The sequence below is a fragment of the Copadichromis virginalis genome, linkage group LG7, assembly GCF_057382275.1.
Source record: "Copadichromis virginalis isolate Kocher_CV1m ecotype Utaka linkage group LG7, C_Virginalis_male_GT1.1, whole genome shotgun sequence".
Lineage (NCBI taxonomy): Eukaryota > Metazoa > Chordata > Actinopteri > Cichliformes > Cichlidae > Copadichromis > Copadichromis virginalis.
This window is the reverse complement of record NC_140624.1, coordinates 52,185,078-52,204,790: the sequence shown is the minus strand read 5'-3', so window position 1 is coordinate 52,204,790 and position 19,713 is coordinate 52,185,078. Positions and strand designations below refer to the sequence as shown.

At 40.7% G+C, this 19,713-nt stretch overlaps 1 protein-coding gene across 1 annotated transcript in view; it reads left to right on the top strand.

Moving 5' to 3' along the window:
• The window catches only part of LOC146706097 (carboxyl-terminal PDZ ligand of neuronal nitric oxide synthase protein), a 55,649-nt gene extending 49,280 nt beyond the window's left edge, over positions 1-6,369 (top strand). Inside the window, exon 11 of the mRNA XM_085464118.1 lies at positions 4,294-6,369. Coding sequence (XP_085320244.1) covers positions 4,294-4,855 — 562 coding nt within the window. The 3' untranslated portion in view covers positions 4,856-6,369. The remainder of the gene's footprint in view (positions 1-4,293) is intronic.
• Positions 6,370-19,713: the final 13,344 nt, after the last annotated feature.

The window sequence follows — 19,713 nt, the reverse complement described above, 5'->3', positions numbered from 1 at the left end:
TCCCGGTTTTGCCAGAAGAGAGGAAACGTTCTTGTCAAGACGTGGTATTATTTTATCTGTGGAGGTTTGGCCTGAGCTGTAAAACTGTCAGAGCAGGGCTGGAGGAGCGGCACATCTTTATGTACCTGTCTTAGACTCGATCTGTTAGAGTCGGCTCTGTGAGATATTTTAGAGTGTGAGTGTGTGTTTTTGTCACATGCATGTTTTGATTTACCGAGAGAATCTGAGAAGACCATCCACCGCCATAAAGCACCAGAGGTCTCACGTACTGTTCTGCTGCATGTGTGACAAGCAGCTATTAAAGAAACCATCAGAAATCTTGTAATTAATCAAGTTCAGTCAGGACCACTACAGTCAAAACAGAACTGTATTTACATCAGAGTTAATTTATATTAATCAGCATTTATGAAACGTGGAAAGGCCAACCGGGAGCATTCCTCCCATAGCAGCAGCAAGACCTGCAGCACAGATCCGAGTGGCATTCACTGACCAATATGACAATTAAGTCACACACAGCACTAAGGGAGGAGCTGGGGTGGAATCCAAAGCAGCTGGCAGGTGCACAACAACTAAACTAGTTTTAATATCACACCCTATATGAGATTCCAGTTGGATGCGTAGAAGATTGCTGAGGAGTCATTTGCTGCTGGTTAGCTTGGGATCAGCCGGGAATTGTGACTGCGCTTGTCTTTGTGCCCTGCCTCAATTTAGAAGTAGTGGAAGTAGTAGTTTTCCAGCTGCATTGTGAAAAAAAGATAAATCCACAGTGAAATCAACTGAATCTAATTGCTGATCAAATGATACACCAGAAGTAAGCACTCATGTTCTCTTTTGAACTGTGTTTGTACTGTCATTGCAGGTACTCTCATAATAATCACTTGACTTTATAGGATAATGAGCACTGGACGACTTGATCACTGTGGGCTACTGTGGGCCATTTCACAGTCAAAAGTCTGACCCCAGTCCTTAGCTCATCTTGTATTCTGTACACCTAACGGGACTAACTGAGCATTGGATTTTTAAAGTTCAGTGACCTATTTTCAGTATTTTCTTGCTAAAGTATCTACTGTTTAATCACTAACACTCTGTAGCTCTACATAATATAGAATGAAAGCTGTTATGTTACATAATAATAAAATTTAAATTAGCTCTTCAGACTCAAGATGTGAAGGATAATACATGTTTTATCCAGCAACAACAGCTGGTTATAAGCTAACGTCATGCCAGCTAATGTTAGGCTCATGTATGTTACAAATCACGCTTTCGCTCTGATAAACAACTTGATTACATTCTCATAATGTATGAGAGCTTATTTGCTAAATGTCAAAGTTTCGCTCACAGCAGAAAGGGTTAGCAGACTGACACTCAATACAAATAAACGGTGGCCACCATAGCTAGGATTGTGCTCTTGAATTGGGAAGGGTAAAGAAATCTACTGACGTCTAGTGGTGAGATTTTACACACTGTAACTTTAAAATACAGACATGGTGTTGGCAGAGTATTTATTTAAAAAAGGTTAATATTAGAAGTTGTAATGTTATATACATTAACATTAGTTTAAGCATTTATTGAAGCAATAATTTACTTTAATTTAGCCAATCAGCTAGGGCTGCCACGATTAGTCGACTAGTCACGATTACGTCGACTATCAAAATCGTCGACGACTGATTTAATAGTCGACGCGTCATTTGAAGCTTTGTAAGATCCCAAAAGCAGGAATAATAGCAGGATTTAAGAGTGTAATAACGGACTGAAACAGAAGATGGCAGCACTGCATGTACAAGGATGCCAGCTGCCGTTAAACCCCGAAGAAGAAACTGTGTCCCAGAATTCATAGCGCGGCCCAGCGCAGTTGTCAACAATGGCGGCAGCTAGTTAGTTTTAATATTACTCTTATTATTCTTTCTGGGTCACAAAATAAACGTTTAACATATTTTCAGGCGAGAATGTAGCTGTGTAAACCTCAAATATCGGCTCAGTTTATCAGGACACCGCATATTTTCAAAAGCGCTCCGACGTTTTCGGAGGCGTCTGTTACCCACTAGCTCGATAGCTAGCCGGGGGCCATGAGAGCACCGGACTCCCGGCAGATCGTTTTCAAACCCACCGCCCTACTCAGGTTAAACATATACAAGTCACTTAGATAACTTAAAAATGTAAGCTAACCCTAAAAATGTTATTGTTTGGCTTTTTTCAGTATTTTATTTGTTCCTGAGTAAATCGGCTGAGTTTATTAAACTCCACCGAAACAATCTGCACATTTAATTAGAATTCAATTAACTATCATCTTGTCTTTATTTTTAGTTAGCACAGACCTTAAACACTTATAAGAGCAGATGCTGCTGGTGCAATAAGCTGTACTTTTACGTTCAATGGATGATGATCTGATTAGTCGACTAATCGCAAAAATAATCGGTGACTAGTCGACTATCAAAATAATCGTTTGTGGCAGCCCTACAATCAGCACTATAGCTGACTTAACTTTGGATGCTGTTGAATGTCAGTTGTTTTAAGTGGTTCGCTAAAGTATTGGAACTATTTCCTCGTCCCTTGCAATGACATGACAGCATTTTTACATTTTGCCTTTGGCGAATTGGTTGACGAATTCGTTGGTCATCTACCTCGAATACTAAGTACTTCCATACCAGCCTTCTTATTAATGAGCGTGGCAAAGCAATTACAGCAGCTGTACTAGTCACAATCTTCCAAGTGTAGTTTATCCTGTGCTTGTGTGTGTTCCTGTTTTATTTCTTTAGCAAGTGAGGATAAACTAAAACACTTCCTGGCATATTTCATCTCGTTCAGTTCCAGAAGATTCACAGCAGTATCTGTTCTGTTGACAACCCCAATCCCAGTTGTATGTCCTGGTCTTCCAGAGTAGTGCTAAATCAAAATAGTGACAGAAAGTAGAGGAAAAGAAAATAGCCTGATGCTCAATCCAGCTGGAATCCAAGCCACAACTTGGCAGCACTTTAAAAATAACACCATTTAAACCTGCTGCAGAGTCAAACCGTTAAATGAGCAGATTGTGCGTGAACAGTGAACCTACCAGCCCAAAAAGAAGCTAAATATGAGTAAGAATCAAGTGGATTCATTTGCCTTTAGGGCTCACTATGTGTGCTACTTTGAGTATAAACATGAATGTCTCCACCAAAAATTTCTTTACATCGTTTCATGGAAAACCACAAATGTTAACCTGCTAACCTCATTAAAACTCAGCCTGTGGCCACCGTTGATGCAGGTGCCACATTTTGTGTCAGTCAATAAAAACAGTTTCCAATACATTTAACTGAAAATAAAAAAGTTACCACATGCTGTCCTTTGAGGAAAAGTCGAGGGATCCTAAAGCAGTCGGCTCCATTCTCAGGGAACCACAACCTTTGAATGCCGGCCCTTTCATTGCTACATTTTTCTTCATCTGCATTGCAATCCCCACAGCTACACTGGCTTACTAATGATACCCCCCTGTGCCTTTGGAGTCAGTGGAGTTCAGGTTGACTTTTACCTTCCTGTGCTACGTTGTGCTGCTCCATTTGTTAGTGTAGGAAATGGCGGATAATTATCTCAGGAGATGTTTTCCCCATCATTACTGTAGCTGTCATCATCATCCTCGTGTGGAGACGGCAAATACATCATTAGGTCACATAAGTTCATTACTCAGCCCAGGATTCACCCACGGACCAGATTTCTCGGGGGAACGAAGTTAGCAGCCACAGTTATAATGTAAATGGGAGGAGTCGGGGAGGAAGTGAGGCTTGTTATCGGATGTTTGTCAGGAATCATTTTCCAAGAGAATGCCTATAATTGAGTGTGGTTGTGAGCACTGGTGCTTGTCATGATGTTATGGTGGTAAAATCAGAGTGAGCAATGTAGCTATTTCTGGTTGGGGGAAAGCCTGCAGCTTTTTCCTTGCTTCTTTACGCTTCCCCTCCCGCAGTCTTTGGCTCTTTTTCTTCGCCCGTCCCTCCGTTTCCCCCGCAGAGAAGCTGTGGGACGTAGATAAGTTCCTAGACAGCCGGAACAACAAGGAGCCAGAGACAGAGTCACTGTGTCGTGTAGTAGCAGCTTACACCACAGTGCACTCAGGTTAATGGAGTATAATGTGACTGATGGAGCAAAACTGGCTCAAGGTGCATTCTTCTACTAATAATGTAGAAAATTATGCTGAATATAAATAAGCAAAAAAAACCCCAAAAAAACCAAACAGAAAATGTGCTCATGAATCTACTGTTTCTCAACATGTTAGCCGGTTGAAGGCTTCACTAACCGGTGCCTCTGTTTTCTCACCGACAGGTGCAGGCAGATAATCCCCAAACTCGACCCTCCTCCACCTTCCGTAAACCGCAAGAGAGCTAGCAGGACATTGTCTCCAGGGTCAGAGGTCGCAGCTGCGCCTACGCCCGCAGAGGTCACCTCTAACGACGCAGCCCCCAGCCGTAGCAGCAGTATCTCGTTCCCTGACATCACCCCCAGCTCGCTGTCATCCGGTGACTTCCACTCCCTGAGCAACGGCGAGAGCAGCTCCTGCTCCACCAGCGAGGACTCGGGCGTGCGCTCCGAAACCAAGTCCCTGCTGTCGCCCCTGCGTGACGACGACGACCTGTTCGGGGACCGTGGGACATTTTTAACAGCCTCCAGTGGCTGTAACAGTCCCGTGGAGGAGAGGGGGGAAACCGTTCTCTCAGCCGCTGAGTCGTATCCCACTGAAGCCCCCACCTTCACTTCACAGTCGGACACTTGTGGCCACCCGCTGCCCTTCTCCCCGATGAATGATACCTGCCTTCACATCAGCTTTTCTGAGGATGAGCTGCTGGAGAGCAGCCAGGAGGACCCTAACGTCCCTCAGCGGAGCTAGGAGCTATTGATCTCCTGGAAAACTTCCATCATCTTCTGCAATCAGCTTTTAATCTAATATTTACTATCAGACCCTCCTATGTTTGCACTGGGCTCTATTTCAGGGCCTTTAATCGTTCCACCCACTTGTGACACAGTACAGGCACACAGTAGCTGATACCAGTTCCTGGAAAGTACTCTATTGTACAGTTGATTAGCCTGTGGACAGATTTAGTATTTTTGTAATAAAATAATGAGCTAATTTACTTTTTAGTGACTAGAATGTTTAGCAGAATACATGTAGCACCTCTTGCACCGTTAAAGTCAATTTAGCGTAGAATTCAAAGCCAACGAGGGAACACGTTTTATTTTTGCTAGTAGTCGACGTTAAAAGATTATTTTGTATGATGGTTCACTGTGGTACAAACTAAAGATACACGATGACCATGCAAGTGCTTGTGATTTTGATGTTGGGAGAAGCCTCGATTTCTGCAGGAGCACCCGACGGGTAATGGTGGGCGGAAAGAAAAGAACAAGAAAGTCAGTAAAAATGGAAAATGATGTGTTGCGGTCTGCGCACAGCTGTGTAGCGCTGTGCATTATGTTTTTGTACTCTCAGAGGTTAGTGGGTTTTAGAATGGTTTTTTTCTTACTTGCATTTCGTGGGCCTTAAAGCACTGCTGGGAAAATGAGTGGAATGTCTGCAGGTATTCCGTGTATTCAATTGATTTGTTTTGGATGCAATCCTTTAAAACCAAAGGGGATTTTTGAATTAAAAGCATTTTCTTTTTGAGAAACTCGACATGAAGCTAATGACCGTGAAAGTAATGGATTGCGCCCGTCTGAGTGGGGAGTCTGTTACAAGATACTGAATGGGAAGATAATTGGGGAATCAGAGAGGACCTTGGAGAAAGACAGCTTGGCAGATGGATTTTCTCTTCTTTGCTTCTATCTTTGTCAAATCTTGAATACCCAACAAATCTGCTTTCGTTTTCAGGGTGAATTAACCTAAACGGTGGGAACATTGTTGGCATTCAATCGAGAGAAAAGGACCTCGAGTAGTTTAAAGTGAATCAAACTTCACTCTCATCCCAACAGTTTAGTTATAAAAGAAATAATTGTATGAAGTTGAAATGAAAATGCCAAAATGTTCCACCATAGATCAAACCAGATTGAAAAATTCAATAAACTGAGTTACTTTAAATGTCTGACATTTTATAAATGAAATCATAAAATGTTGAAGAAAATGCTAGAGATAATAATCGGAACGACGGACGATGAAAAGCAGTAGCTGTTTAACTTCACGTTTATAAGGTTTCTGTTGCCTTGTTAATGGTGTTGAATAAAGTGCCACCTTCTGCGAGTCGAAGTGAATATAAATGGAGATGAGGGGTAAAGCACACAAGGTCACAGGGGGGGAGTGTAAAGTTGCAGGTGTACAGGCAAAACACAGAAATCAGGCTTTTCCCAACATTACACGTGGCAGGGAGCTTAACAGCAATAACATGTGGATGAAAAAATAATAAAGAGAAACAGCTGAAGAAAAATTTGTTTCTGGTTATTTGTGGATCACTTGAAATGAACTAAAGTCTTAGACCCTTACTTCCTGTTACCTTCTGCACACAGGACACCTAGGGAGAAGAGTGCTATGGAAGGAGGGGGTTCAAAGAAAACCTGTGCTTACTGTACTGCTTACATTTCCTGTCGTTGCACATATTTTAATCTGCTGCCGATCTTTGTTCGCACGCCTTTTCATTCAGTGTAATTTCCTGTAACCGCTGTACAGTCAACATCATTTGAACCACAGCCAGAGCTGAAGCTACATTGAGAAGATTACACTGCAAATAGTAACGCAGCGGTGTAAGATATCAGCGCACAGGTGCGGCTCTGAGGAACTACTGTAGCAGCTCACGGCTGGATTCCAATAAAGACTGTGCTGTTGGTTTCGTCTCCTCGCTTTGAATGGAAAGCAGAACAGACAGATCGTCCGCTCTTCTGGCCTGTTTGGCTATGCATTCATTATATCTCATTACAGTCCCATTTGACATTAGGAATTCATGCCTCTCAAATTCTTTACCACACACTTAACATTTTCAAGGCTTGACGACACTTCCTGTCCCTTCCTCCAAGGCGTTGTGCTCCCAAGGTATCATTTTGAAGGTGAGCTTTTTCTTCTCTCTAGTCCACGAGTCTGCAAACTTCGCTTCTACAGTGTGCCCTGTCACTTCAGGGTGCAAACATCTGACTGACAGGCTTATTAGCCTTCAGGGCCTCAGTGTAATGCAGCTGTAGCAAAGAAGGCAATGCTGTTATTTCCCTGCGCACCTCTCTAATCTAAGGACTGCAAACACCACCTCTGCTACAGTCTGGAGATAAGAAATTAGCTGTGTAGTGTCCCTGCGTGCCTTCATTCTCACCTTCAACATGGAATTCCCCTGCTGGATAATCAATAATGCAGGATGCTTGTGCAGCTTGTCCCTCCTCTCTCTCCTATTTCTCTCCAGAGAGGTGGTTTCCATCCTGTTCAGTAAGCCCATTCAATACAAGACTGCATCTGATCTGCGATCAATCTAACGTAGCCCATAGAAGCTGGAAGGCAGCCTCACGCCAAAGCCCCAGCTCCTCGGCTTTACATAGCCGTTTAAAGTAGATGTCCCTCGTCCTTTATATGCCCATTAATGCTGCTGAAAAGTCATTAGTCTGTGTACGGACAGGAGCGAGCCGGTCAGTGATAAAAGCTGTGTGTGTGTGTGTGTGTGTGTGTGTGTGTGTGTGTGTGTGTGTGTGTGTGTGTGTGTGTGTGTGTGTGTGTGTGTGTGTGTGAGAGATGCTGGTGATCACAGGCACAGGGACCGACTCATTATGCAAAGCCTGCTGCTTTTAACAGCTGCCAGTAGAAACCAAGATAAAGAAACAAATCAGATCTTGTTACCTTTTTTTTAAAGAAATCATCCGAGAATGAGGAAGCCCAACAGTTTAAGATAAGATAAGATAAGATAAGATAAGATAACCTTTATTAGTCCCACACGTGGGAAATTTGTTTTGTCACAGCAGGAAGTGGACAGTGCAAAAGTTATGAGGCAAAAATTAGAATACAATAAGAATAAATACAGTACACAGCTGTACAGAATAGAATAAAATAAAATACTATATACAGTAGAATAAAATAAAATAAATATACAATAAGATAAAAATAGAATACAAATACAAATACTATATACAACTGAGTAAAAATACAACGATGACAGAAAGGATTATTGCACTTAGTATTATTGCATATGTATGGATGTGTGTGCTTGATCAGTTAAAGTCTTTATTATGGAGTCTGACAGCAGTGGGGAGGAAAGACCTGCGAAATCTCTCCGTCCCACACCGTGGGTGCCGCTCAGTGCTGTCACAGTTTAATTCTGACATCAACACAACAGGGTTGTGAAGATAGCAATTCAGCGCATTTTAATTAATCTAATGTTTAAATGTTCAGCTGCATTTAGTATTTACAGGGCAGAAGGCTCAGAAAAGTAAACAGAGAAGATAGAGGGTGTGATAGTGTCATCTCTCTTTAAATGCAAATTTGTAATATCAAAGTCCTTGCTGGATACCATCAGTTTTTCTCGGGTCATAATTATGTAGCAAACACATTAGCAAGAAGTTCAAAGCAGAGGGCAGGATACAAGTTTTCAGGGTAAAACTCTTTTCCTTTTAAATGTTTCAGTGACTCCATTTTTATATACACAGGATGTGAAAAGTGTCTTGCTTCCTCTTTGTTATTGTTATTAATATGTATAGTGAAATCACTAAGCTGGTGCACAAAGAAGGCTGCAGCCACGTGACTTTTCACCTTTCAGACAAAGTGAGGGAAAAAAATGTCTGTATTTTAATTGCTTTTTTTTATCTGTTACAAATTTAATTTGGTGTGGTATGAATGACCACAGGAGAGTTCTCTATCAATAGGAAAAGCTGTAAAATATCAACACATTCTCACTCCCTAAGCTTAATATTTTACGCCAGGTGACAAATTGTCAACATTTTATGCTTTTGGGTACCCAACGCGTTCCTAAATGACGACATCGGAAAAAGGAGAACATATAAGAACCGTTTGGACTCAATCTACACATGTTCGGTCATTTTCTTGAAATCGCTTTGGAAAACACTACTTTACGCCATTTAACTGCTGGTTAAGGTTCGGAATAAGGTTATGGTTACGGTTAGGGATAAGGTTAGGTTTAGGGCTGGAACACATGGCTGGAACATCTATTACCGTCATTCCACTGGAATTCAGCCATAACCCGGTGGCTGAAAATATATGGAAATACAGTTAAAAGTCCAAATGTTATGCCCTCCTTTACATTTTCCAAAGTTGTCCAGTGGGCCAGGTTGGAGTATTTGTTAGACTGATTCTGGCCCCCTGGGCCTTATTTTTGACACCAATGGTTTAGATATTGCTCTGTAGTTATTCCTCATAAAAAGCTGAAGTTTAACATACTGATTCAACAAAAAATATTTTTAAAGCATAAACACTAGCTGTGTATTAAATTGCAGAGAAGAGTTGTATGGGAAAGACTTTGGTTGGCTTCACCATCTATACCACAAAGCACATCTAAAAGAAAGTAACTTGATTGATTTCGACACTGGTTGGAGTGTAGCTGTGGCAGGGTAGCGTTTTTAGGTAAACATACTATGGCAATGCAAACCAAACCAGTGTAATATGTACACATCCCTGCGTTTTATCATGTCCTGGTAACAGTTGTGATGATTACTTCCAAGGTCGGCTGCAGATGACTTTTGCTCTTATATTTTTGAAGAGATGCTTTCAGGCAGAAGTGATTGTCTCGCCCTTTTAATATAGCACCGCTCCAGTTTTCTTGGGTCCTTGGATGGGTCCTTCTTTTAGCTTCTTTAGTGAAATACTTTGTGAAATCTACCCTTGTCTTGTTTTTGATGAATGAGTCAAGTTTGAGGTGCCCGTCATTACCAAGTGCAACCGAATCAGGTATCAGACAATGTTCTGTAAACTTTTTTTGATTGTCCGGTTATACTGTTGTTCTATAGTGTCGAATATTTTAAGTGAAACAGGAAATAGGGGCATGGTGTGCTGCTTGTCTTCCACTGCCCTTGTGATCTCTTTTACAGCATTTTTGAAAACACCTGATGCAAATTCTCAGTTCTGCATACAAGTTTATGATTGGTTTTCTGGAGGCTGTTTATATCACAACTTCAGTTCAGTTCAGTTTTATACATAGAGTGCCACCTCACAGAAACATGCTTTATATTGTATGGTAAGGACACTACAATATTCAAGAGAAATTCAATTGAAATCCACTGTGAACAAGCACTTGGTGGTGCTGGCAGTGGCAGTGGGAAGAAAAAACTCCCTTTTAACAGGAAGAAAGCTTTGGCAGAACCAGACTCAGGGAGGGGAAGCCATCTGTCACTGGTTGCGGGTGGCCTGCTTGCCTGCAGTTTAAATTGCACCAAATCATAGCAGTCCTCTGAAGGCTCTTTATATTGTAAGGTGATGACCCTACAATAATACAGAGAAAACCCCAACAATCAGACAACCTCCCACTGTCCCGTTTGGTGACAGTGGGAAGGAAAACCTCCTTTTTAACAGGAAGAAAACTCAGCTAGAACCAGGATTAGGGAGCAGCAGCCATCTGCTTGGTTTGTTGGTTGGTTGGTTGTGAGGGGAGGAAGATAAGACGAAAGAAGAACAGCAGGAAATGGGCCCCCTAGAAAGTTTTGAGAAGCAGTTAGGAAAACAGATAACATTGTACCCAAACCTTTATTTTTTTATTATAGTAACTAGCATGTAAGTCTTGGGTTGTGGCAGGGATAATAACAGCAGTCTAGGCTGACCTGGAGAAATACTGGGAAAAATGTTAACAGCTAAGAGACAGAAAGGCCAGCAGCTGCCAAAGTAGTGACCCTGGCTCCAGGATGGTTCCGGCTCATGTGATCCAGCCCTAACTTTGACCTTTATCAAAGGTCAAAGTTTCAAGCCTAATCTTAAAAGTAATATGTATGCATTGTATAAGGCAGGGGTGGGGGAACTCCAGGCCTCAAGGGCCTTTGTAACTAAGGGCTGGCTAAATTACCTCCTCAACATATCTTGACATTCTCCAGAGGCCTGGTAATGAACTAATCATTTGATTCAGGTGTGTTGACTCAGGGTGATATCTAAAACCTGGCCCTTGAGGCCTGGAATTCCCCACCCCTGGTATAAGGGTTATATTTTTTAGTAATATATAGGTTACACCAGGACTCCATATCTCTTGCCTGTTGTCCAATAAAATTGTTTGTTTAGAACTAATGTATATTAACTATAAGCTAAAACAGAAATGGTTAAAAAGTAAAAGCCTAAAAAAAACTGCTTTTTTACCCTGGCACTACATACTAGGTCTGATATATTTCTAAGTCAAATTTGCTTTTGTAGAGCCGATCACAGCAAGCAAACAACAGGATGCAGTGAGAGAGCACTGACGCTGAATTTCAAAGAGGATTTGACTTTTGACTGTCCCACAGCATGTGAATAAAGTACCCAGCTGCCCTCAGCCAATGCAGCAGAGATCAGGAGAGGCTGAGTTAAATATGGTGACTCCAAAGTTCCCCTATACGCTGGAGAGCTGAGGTCACAGTGAGGGAGAGGCTGAGTGCTGAATTTCTTGGCTTTTCCCTAAATAGATATGTAACTGTAATGGATTTAATGATCACGAATAAGTTAAAATATCATGAAATTCAATCCAGACAAGCACAAGAATGATATCTGTGGTCTTGTTTATATCAACATATGTGCTTTCACATAAAGCCCAAACCAGACACATTGGAGCACTCCTCTCTGGTCCTTTGTAGCCAGAGTCTTCTTTCACTATGTCATGGCTTTATTAGGAAGACAGACATTTCAGATATGTAAACAGGCAGACAGATGGAGCTGGGAACAAGAGAAAAAGTGATGGGACTGTGGAGACACACAACAGCTCACTGGAACACAAGTGTCATGAAGCTGTTGGACTGTCCACCTTTTGAAATGTGCGTGTAGATGGTCTTGCATCTTAATGCTGGTAAAACCCTGTTATCTTTTTTTGGGGTTATTTTTACAATGAGAGAGCCATATGCGGGAGTTTAGAAAATGCAGATTTTATTCATTTATTTTTTTGTCTCTTGGTTGTCTGGAGGTGTGTAGCACAGCTTACATTTTCTGTTTGTCATTTCTTTTTATCAGCTTTGAGCACATGAATGTTAAGCGGGCAAAAACTGCTGCTGTGTGCTGCTTGAAGAGCCTGTGCAGAATATCAGAGCGAAAGCTTTAGGTGAGCTTTTTGTACAGCTAGACCCTGGAGCCGATAAAATACTCACTAGTTTCAAACCATTTCCTTTAACAGATGTTTTTTCTCCCTCTCTCTTTTTTGGTAATGAGGTCAAGCAGAGGAGTAGTAATACCTATCACATTTGCAGTGTGCTCAGAAAAGATCAGCTATGGTCTGAAAGCCAAGCAGCCCTTGTTATTTGCACTCCTGCAAGCTGATAAAGCCAGGCCCTTTTGCAAAGTTAAATATAAGTTACAATGACCACTACTTGGAAGTGATGTTTGATTTTAAGTTAACAAAGGTTGTCCAAACAAAGGAAGCTAGATGATGAGTGTTCTGCAGAAGCTGTTGCTTGGTTAATCATGAAAACTGCACCTGTAACATGGCAGCAATCCAGTCCACTCAGTTAATCTCACTGTTGGAGAGAGGTTAAATTACTCATACTGTCTCTCTTACTGGAAAATAATACTGTGTTATGTTTTTACAATAAATATCAAGCGGTCAGTTAGTTTTGCTATAGCAGGTACTGGAAACACATCCTGGGCCACCTTAAATTTTCAGATCATCAAACACATTTGAATATTAGATAGAGGTAACTCGAGTAAATACAAAATGCAGTTTTTAAATAGTCACTTATTGTCCAGCAGGTAACAAAAGAACCTAAATAATGCCAGGCCCCACTTGTCTCAGTTAAGGTCAGACTTGGTTATTTAGCAATAAGAAAAAGACTGAACAAAAATGGTGTCTATGGGAGAGTCCTAAGGAGAAAACCACAGCTGACCAAAACAAAACGAAATGTTCTTCTAACACTTGTCAAAAAAAACACACTTTGATGACTCCCAAGACTTTTGACTCTTCTGCGGACGAGACAACAGTTCTACTCTTTGGTTTGAGTCCATTTACATCTGGGGAAACTAACACACCATTAACACAGCATTTCATAAAAAGAGTTTATTTGTGCCGGTAGTACAATGGTCTGGGGTTGATTTGCTGCCTTATGAGCTGAATGTTTTCCCATAATTAATGGAACCATGACTTCTGTTCTCTACCAGAAAACCCTGAGGGAGAATCTCTGGCCATCAGTTCATGCTATTAAGTTCAAGACAATGATCTGAAACACACCAGCAAGTCTGCCTCTGAATGCCTCAACAACCCAAAACAAAGGTTTTGGAGTTGCCTAGTCAAAGTCTAGACTTTGAAGGCATGACCTTAAACAGACTGTTCATGCAGTCCTTCCACTGTGGCTCAATTAAAACAATTTTGCAAATAGGAGTGGGCCAAAATTCCTCCACAGTGATGTGAAGGAATTTTGCCGGTTATCACAAATGCTAAATTGCAGTTCTCGCTGCCAAGTGTGAAACAAATAGTTGTTAGGTTTAGGGGGCAATTACTTTATGACACAGGGCCAGGTAGGTTTGGATATTTTCCCCTTTTAGTAAATTAAAAAATAATTTATCATTTAAAGATTCAACATTTAAAAGCTGTATTTTGTTTAATGATGTGAAACATGTAAGTGTGATAAATATGTAAAAGACTGAGAAATCAGGACAGCACTGTCAGGTCATCGTTATTGTCTATAGCATTATACTGTCTTGATCATTACCAGTATAATCCAAACACTGGTGCGACACATCGACCAAAAAATGTACAGATGAAAACTGCAGAGAATATTTGCACTTCTACTGTGTGACTAACAATAAAAGATATATTTTGTTGAAATCAAAACATGCAGAGGGACTTTCAGGAATACAGTGATTAATGGTTTGCACAGAGAGTAAGGAATATACGTTTACAGCATAATATTATCTCTGGCAGTTTTGCCTGCGGTTTTTCCTGGCTGCTGCAGACGACGGGTAAGAGCCTGACATCTTTTCAGCAAACATCGGGGGGAAGACAAAAGCAGAAACAAAGATTAGGCTACTGCATGTTATGGAAGAATTAAAAACAGGGTCTAAGGTTTGGCACTCGGTGGCCATTGTGAGCTTGTGAAGTTCTGAATGATGCTGTATATTTTTCTGTGCGTGCTTAAAAAGAAGGGATTCAGCACCCATGCACTTACTATACTGTATCACCGAGAGAGGCTGTTAGACTCAGATCATTTTTCGTTTCTGTTTTCATAACTTTTTAAACCTTCACAAGATGAACTTTAGGACTTTAATTAATCCTCTCGGCTCACAGCATAGCAGGAAGAGAAATAACCTGCTTTCACCGGATGATTAAACATTCCACGGCTTTAATTAACAGTGCTCATCTGCAAACTACCTACACGTAGTCTATAAGATCTATATCCTTGGCTTTCCCCATGCTATTATGCACCACAATCAGCACACTTTGAAATTCTACAGGCTTTACAGAGTGAAGATGGCTACTTCCCGCTGCACGCATCATTTCTCATATTTAACCTAATACGTCAACAGCACCCATTTTGACAATTCGTGCTGGGGTGAACTTAGGTGTAGTTACTGACATGAATTATGGTCCCATTTTTATTTAGTAAGTCACAGCCACAGTACAGTGAGTCAATGTGCACAACACCAGCTTCATGGTCCAGTCTAAAATCAAATGGTCCGTGTCCATTTTTCAGCTAGTAGTATTACCTGAATTTCCCTCTGACTCCTAGTGAATTACCACAGTGCTTTTAGTATATGCATCAGTGATTCACCATTCATTCCAGTCTATTTTTAGACTTGGCTATAGCTTTCTAGCCTGCATTTTGTGTTGTGCCTTGTAAATTAGCTGAACCCAGTAAACCTCAGTTTACACCATGCTTTTAGATCCTTATTTTCTGATCTGTGACACAGACGTGTGGAGCTAAGGCTGAAAGCAAGATTATTACCGGTAGTTTAGCATATAGGTCATAAGCTATAGTAAATACATTAATGCAATTTGTTCTATTTAATTCAGTTGAATTTGGTTTATAAATAGCACCAAATCACAACAACAGTCACCTCAGTGTGCTTTATATTGTGAGGTTTAGACTTCAAAATAATACAGAGAAAAGCCCAACATTCAGACAAGCAACAGTGGCAACAGTGGGAATAAGAAACTCCTTTTTAACATTATATAAAAAATGATTGACGTTGTCAACTCTATAATACTGTTCAGTTTCTGTGGGTACAAACCCAATAAATAACAAAGGCCTGTGCATCAGGGGTCCATTCAGTGTACAAGGAGTAACGTAAATCACATTGTTAATAATTTGGCGTGATATTTTCCGTTCTTTAAATCAATAATTAGATTAATTGTCACAGCCACAAAGTCATACCTACACTCAGTGTAGTAAAATGTGGTTTATAGTTCTGCCAATCCACATATATATCATTAGTAAGGACTAAGAGCTATGCTAACCCAATCTCACAGATTAGCTCTCCTAACTCTGGAGAAGCATTAGCTGCAAAAAATATCAGCCTAAATGTGCAAATGCAATCTTGTCGATTTTACGCAACAGAACGCACCAAGTCTTTCGTCCATGTTTATTATTAGTACATTATCATGCACACCCATGGAAGTAAAGTAATCTCCACCCCAATTTCATGATGGCTTCAGCTCAGTTTCACTTCCTCTTTGTAAACTCCAGAGTTCAAAGAATTTTCTCAAGAAGGCTCCTTCTGTCTCTCTGCTGTCTTGTAAATTCTTCCAAGCACTGAAACATTTAATCATCTTCATCATCCATCTTCAAAAGTGTTCACTAGAGGATGTGACCGACGTTCCTATTAAAATGATACTGTACTTATGCAGTGGTACTTAAGATCGCAAGACCCTGAGTTTGTTGTGTTTTAGTATGACTTCATTATTCAGTGTTGTCACTAAGGCTACAAATCTTTAGTGCAGCAGCGTCTGAGAGTAAGGGAGAGAACACCACAAATACCACAGAAAAGTGAGCTCAGAGTGACCTGTGTCTGACCCTGTATGCAGGGCGGTGACTCTTAGCTATCAAAACAGTGACTGTTAAAGATGGAAGATATAGCCCATACTGAATGCACTGAATGCATGCTTGTTTAATAAATGCTAAATAAGACCACAGTTTGTTAAATGTGCCGTCATTTAAATATTTTTTTGTTTGGGGGGTCATGTGACTACTTTTGTGTCAGAAACGGTTTATCCTGCACTTATAATCAGAGATGGGTAATCCGATTACTTTTTTCAAGTAACGAGTAAAATAAGGGATTACTATTGCAAAAACGGTAATTAGATTACCGTTACTTTCCCGTAGGAACGCTGTGTTACTGCGTTACTAAAACCGTGATTTTTTTTGCGAGAATGTCTCATGACAGTGACGTAAGCGAGTGCGATGTTCGTGACAACAGCTGTGTGCAGATCAACAGTGGATGAGAGAGTATGAGCGTGCAGCGTTTAAAGCGTGGAAGTACTGACCTTACTTTGAGTTTGATTCCATAAAAAGTGACAAAAACATTAGCGTCCATTGTGCGTGGGAAGAAAACTTCTTTTTACAGCGAAAAACCCCCTAAACTTCCAAGCAAGCACCGAGTGCGCTATGACGTAATGGGAAACTCAGAGAAACTCGCGGATTCCTCCACTGACCGCTGCGGCACACCTGCACCAGGGTATACCTCCGCCTACCCGACTCCTGCTTTACAGGTGAAAATAGAGCAACAGGACCGCTAGTCTTTGACTTTATTTTTTCTGCTGTGTTTTACTTGCATCTATTTGAAAGAGTGAGTGTAAACACAAAAATATATATATATATTTTATGTGCTGGAATGTGCAGAAAATAGGTTTAAATGTTAAACAAATTTCTTCCAGTCAGAGAATGTTGCATATAATTAAATTTTTGCTTGATGCATAAAGTTAAAAGATTAAAACTAATAAAACAAGTTTTAAAAAGAGACTTTTCCATTTGATTACATTTTGTATGATGGATTATGCAGAAAAAGTTGAATTGGACTGAAAGATCTATCGCTTTATCACCTCTTCAGGTTGTAAATCGTGTTTTTAAAAAGTAACTAAGCAATTAATTACTTTTAAAAAAGTAATCAGTAAAGTAACGGGATTACTTTTTTGGGGAAGTAATCAGTAATTAGTTACTGATTACTTTTTTTCAAGTAACTTGACCAACACTGCTTATAATGCACCCAAATCCTTGACCCATGAGTCCATGCACTGAAGGGCTAATGGATGCACTTTCGAACTACGCTATTAGTGAAGCAGACACATTTTTCACCTTTTCACATGTTTTCCTCCTCCTGTTATTTCAGTTAGACTAAATCCATAAAATGACATCATGATGTTTAGTGTCATTTGTTATCACATTATATCCAAATGTCTGTAACATGTACATTTCTTAGAAAGTTTGTCATATATCCACTTATAGTGTCCAGTGGTAAGATATACTATTAAAGCACTGATTTTTCCATTAGCTGCCCCCCTCCACAGCCTTCCTTCTTTTCTTTTTTTCATTGCTTGCCTCAGTGTTGTTAATGTGTTTCAGACTTCTTCTCATGGTTATCAAAACAGTAGAGTACTGAAATGAATTCTAGCCAGCAGACCCTCATTGATTTTCCAGCAGAGAACAATCATTTCATTAAGTTCCACCGTGTTTATCTGTGTGTGTGTGTGTGTGTGTGTGTGTGTGTGTGTGTGTGTGTGTGTGTGTGTGTGTGTCCTTGTTCACAATCTGCCATCTGGACAAAAATGCTTAGCTCAGTCTTCATACGCATGGACAGTAGGAGAGAATGACTCACTGTTCGTTGCACTGACAATTGTGTGTTGATACAGTGTTTTCAGTTGCACTCACACTCCCCTCCCTAAAACAGCTGAGGCAGATTGGCACCATGCTCCAAAATGAAGGAGTAACATGTAATCAGTTGTGTCTCCGGATTTCAAAGTGTTGCGATATTTAGCTGGGCGATGCAGAGCTAAGAAAAGTGCATGAACTATGTTTAAATTTTTTTATACTGTATATGTAAATGAATACCAATGGATTACAGTAAAGCGAAATTGAAATGAAGCTTTATGTGTAAATTCAGTAAGGAGGATCTATAATCACTCATCTGCCTGCTCATCACCCGAGTGTTCGGCTGCTTTTCTGTTCTTTACATGACTACCGCTTTCCCACGCTGTTAATCTCAATACTGATATCATTTCTCTAGTCCAATCACCTTCTCGCCCACCTACTTTGCCCACCTATCCAATCAGCCTCTGCTTTGCATGGATTAAACCTGTGCCCACCATTATTCTCCCTTTCAGATTCTCTTTCGTACAACCCACCTCCTCCCCATCTCCACCTCACAGACACCTCAGAGCTCCATTCAGCCCTCGGTCTTCATCTTCACCACCAGCGTCTAGACCAGGGGTGGGCAACTCCAATCAACTCCAGCCCTCGAGGGCAGGTGTCCCTGCAGGTTTCAGATGTGTCCTTGAACCAACAACACAGCTGATTTAAATGGCTAAATTAGCTCCTCAACATGTCCTGAAGTTCTCAAGAGGCCTGGTAACGAACTAATCATGTGATTCAGGTGTGTTGACCCAAGGTGAGATCTAAAACCTGCAGGACACCGGCTATTGAGGCCTGGAATTGCCCACCCCTGGTCTAGACTCTGGGCGGCTCCTGTCCTAAATCCTATCACACCTGGGATGACCATCTGCCATGATGGGTCATGGGAGTCTAATCGCCAAATATATTCATTTCTTTAACTCAGTAAATCATGTTCAGTTCTTCCAAGTGATCTTATAAATGAGCTATATTTAGTGACATTTAGAAATCGTCACTAGTGTGTTCTCAAATCAGGGACTTTGAAGGAATGCTGGACTGTTTTTTTCCATTTTAGCTAAACAATACCCATCATTTATCATTTAAATCATTTATCTGTCCCATATTACAGACGCTGATTCATTTGGATGGTAAGAAATCAAGAAACCACAAATAATCTTTCAAAAAGAAAGTATGTTGGAAAAGTATTTTAAATGTGAAGCACAGCATTGATTATATATGTCATTGTCCTGAGTCTGTCGACTCAGCGTTTTGTGTTTCTTTATATTATTCTATGTGCTTGTTTATTCTGTTATATCTTTTGCCAAGGTTTACCATTTGTTGGGGTTTTGTTCTATGCCTGCCTGCTCCCACTTCTCTGTGTCTGTGAGTTTCCTGTTTTATTCTGAAGGTCTCTGTCTCATGTGAGTGTGTTCAGTTTGATTTCTCTGATTTCTCCCAAGTGTGTTCCTCTCCTGTCTCTCATCCCTTGATTGCTGCTGTGTGTATTTAAACCCTGTGTTTCCATTGTTCTCTGTTGCATCGTTAATGTCTACTCACCCTCAGTCTACGCTCTATGTTCTGGTCCCTGTTTACCTGCCTGTTAGTTTATATTTTCCCAGTATAGTTAGCCTTCTGTTCAATCTGCAACCTGCAAATAAAGCTGTTTACTTTGAGTTCAACTTTGCCTCACTGAATCCTGCATTTTGGGTCCTTCCTCCCTGCCTGCCTACACACAGCCATGACAATATATGTGTAAACGTGTATTCTTTATTTTTACCTTTTATTTAATATTCTCCTTTATACTAACGTGAGAAACGGTAAGTCAGTTCTCCTGTATGCCTATATACGTAGTAAATTAACAAT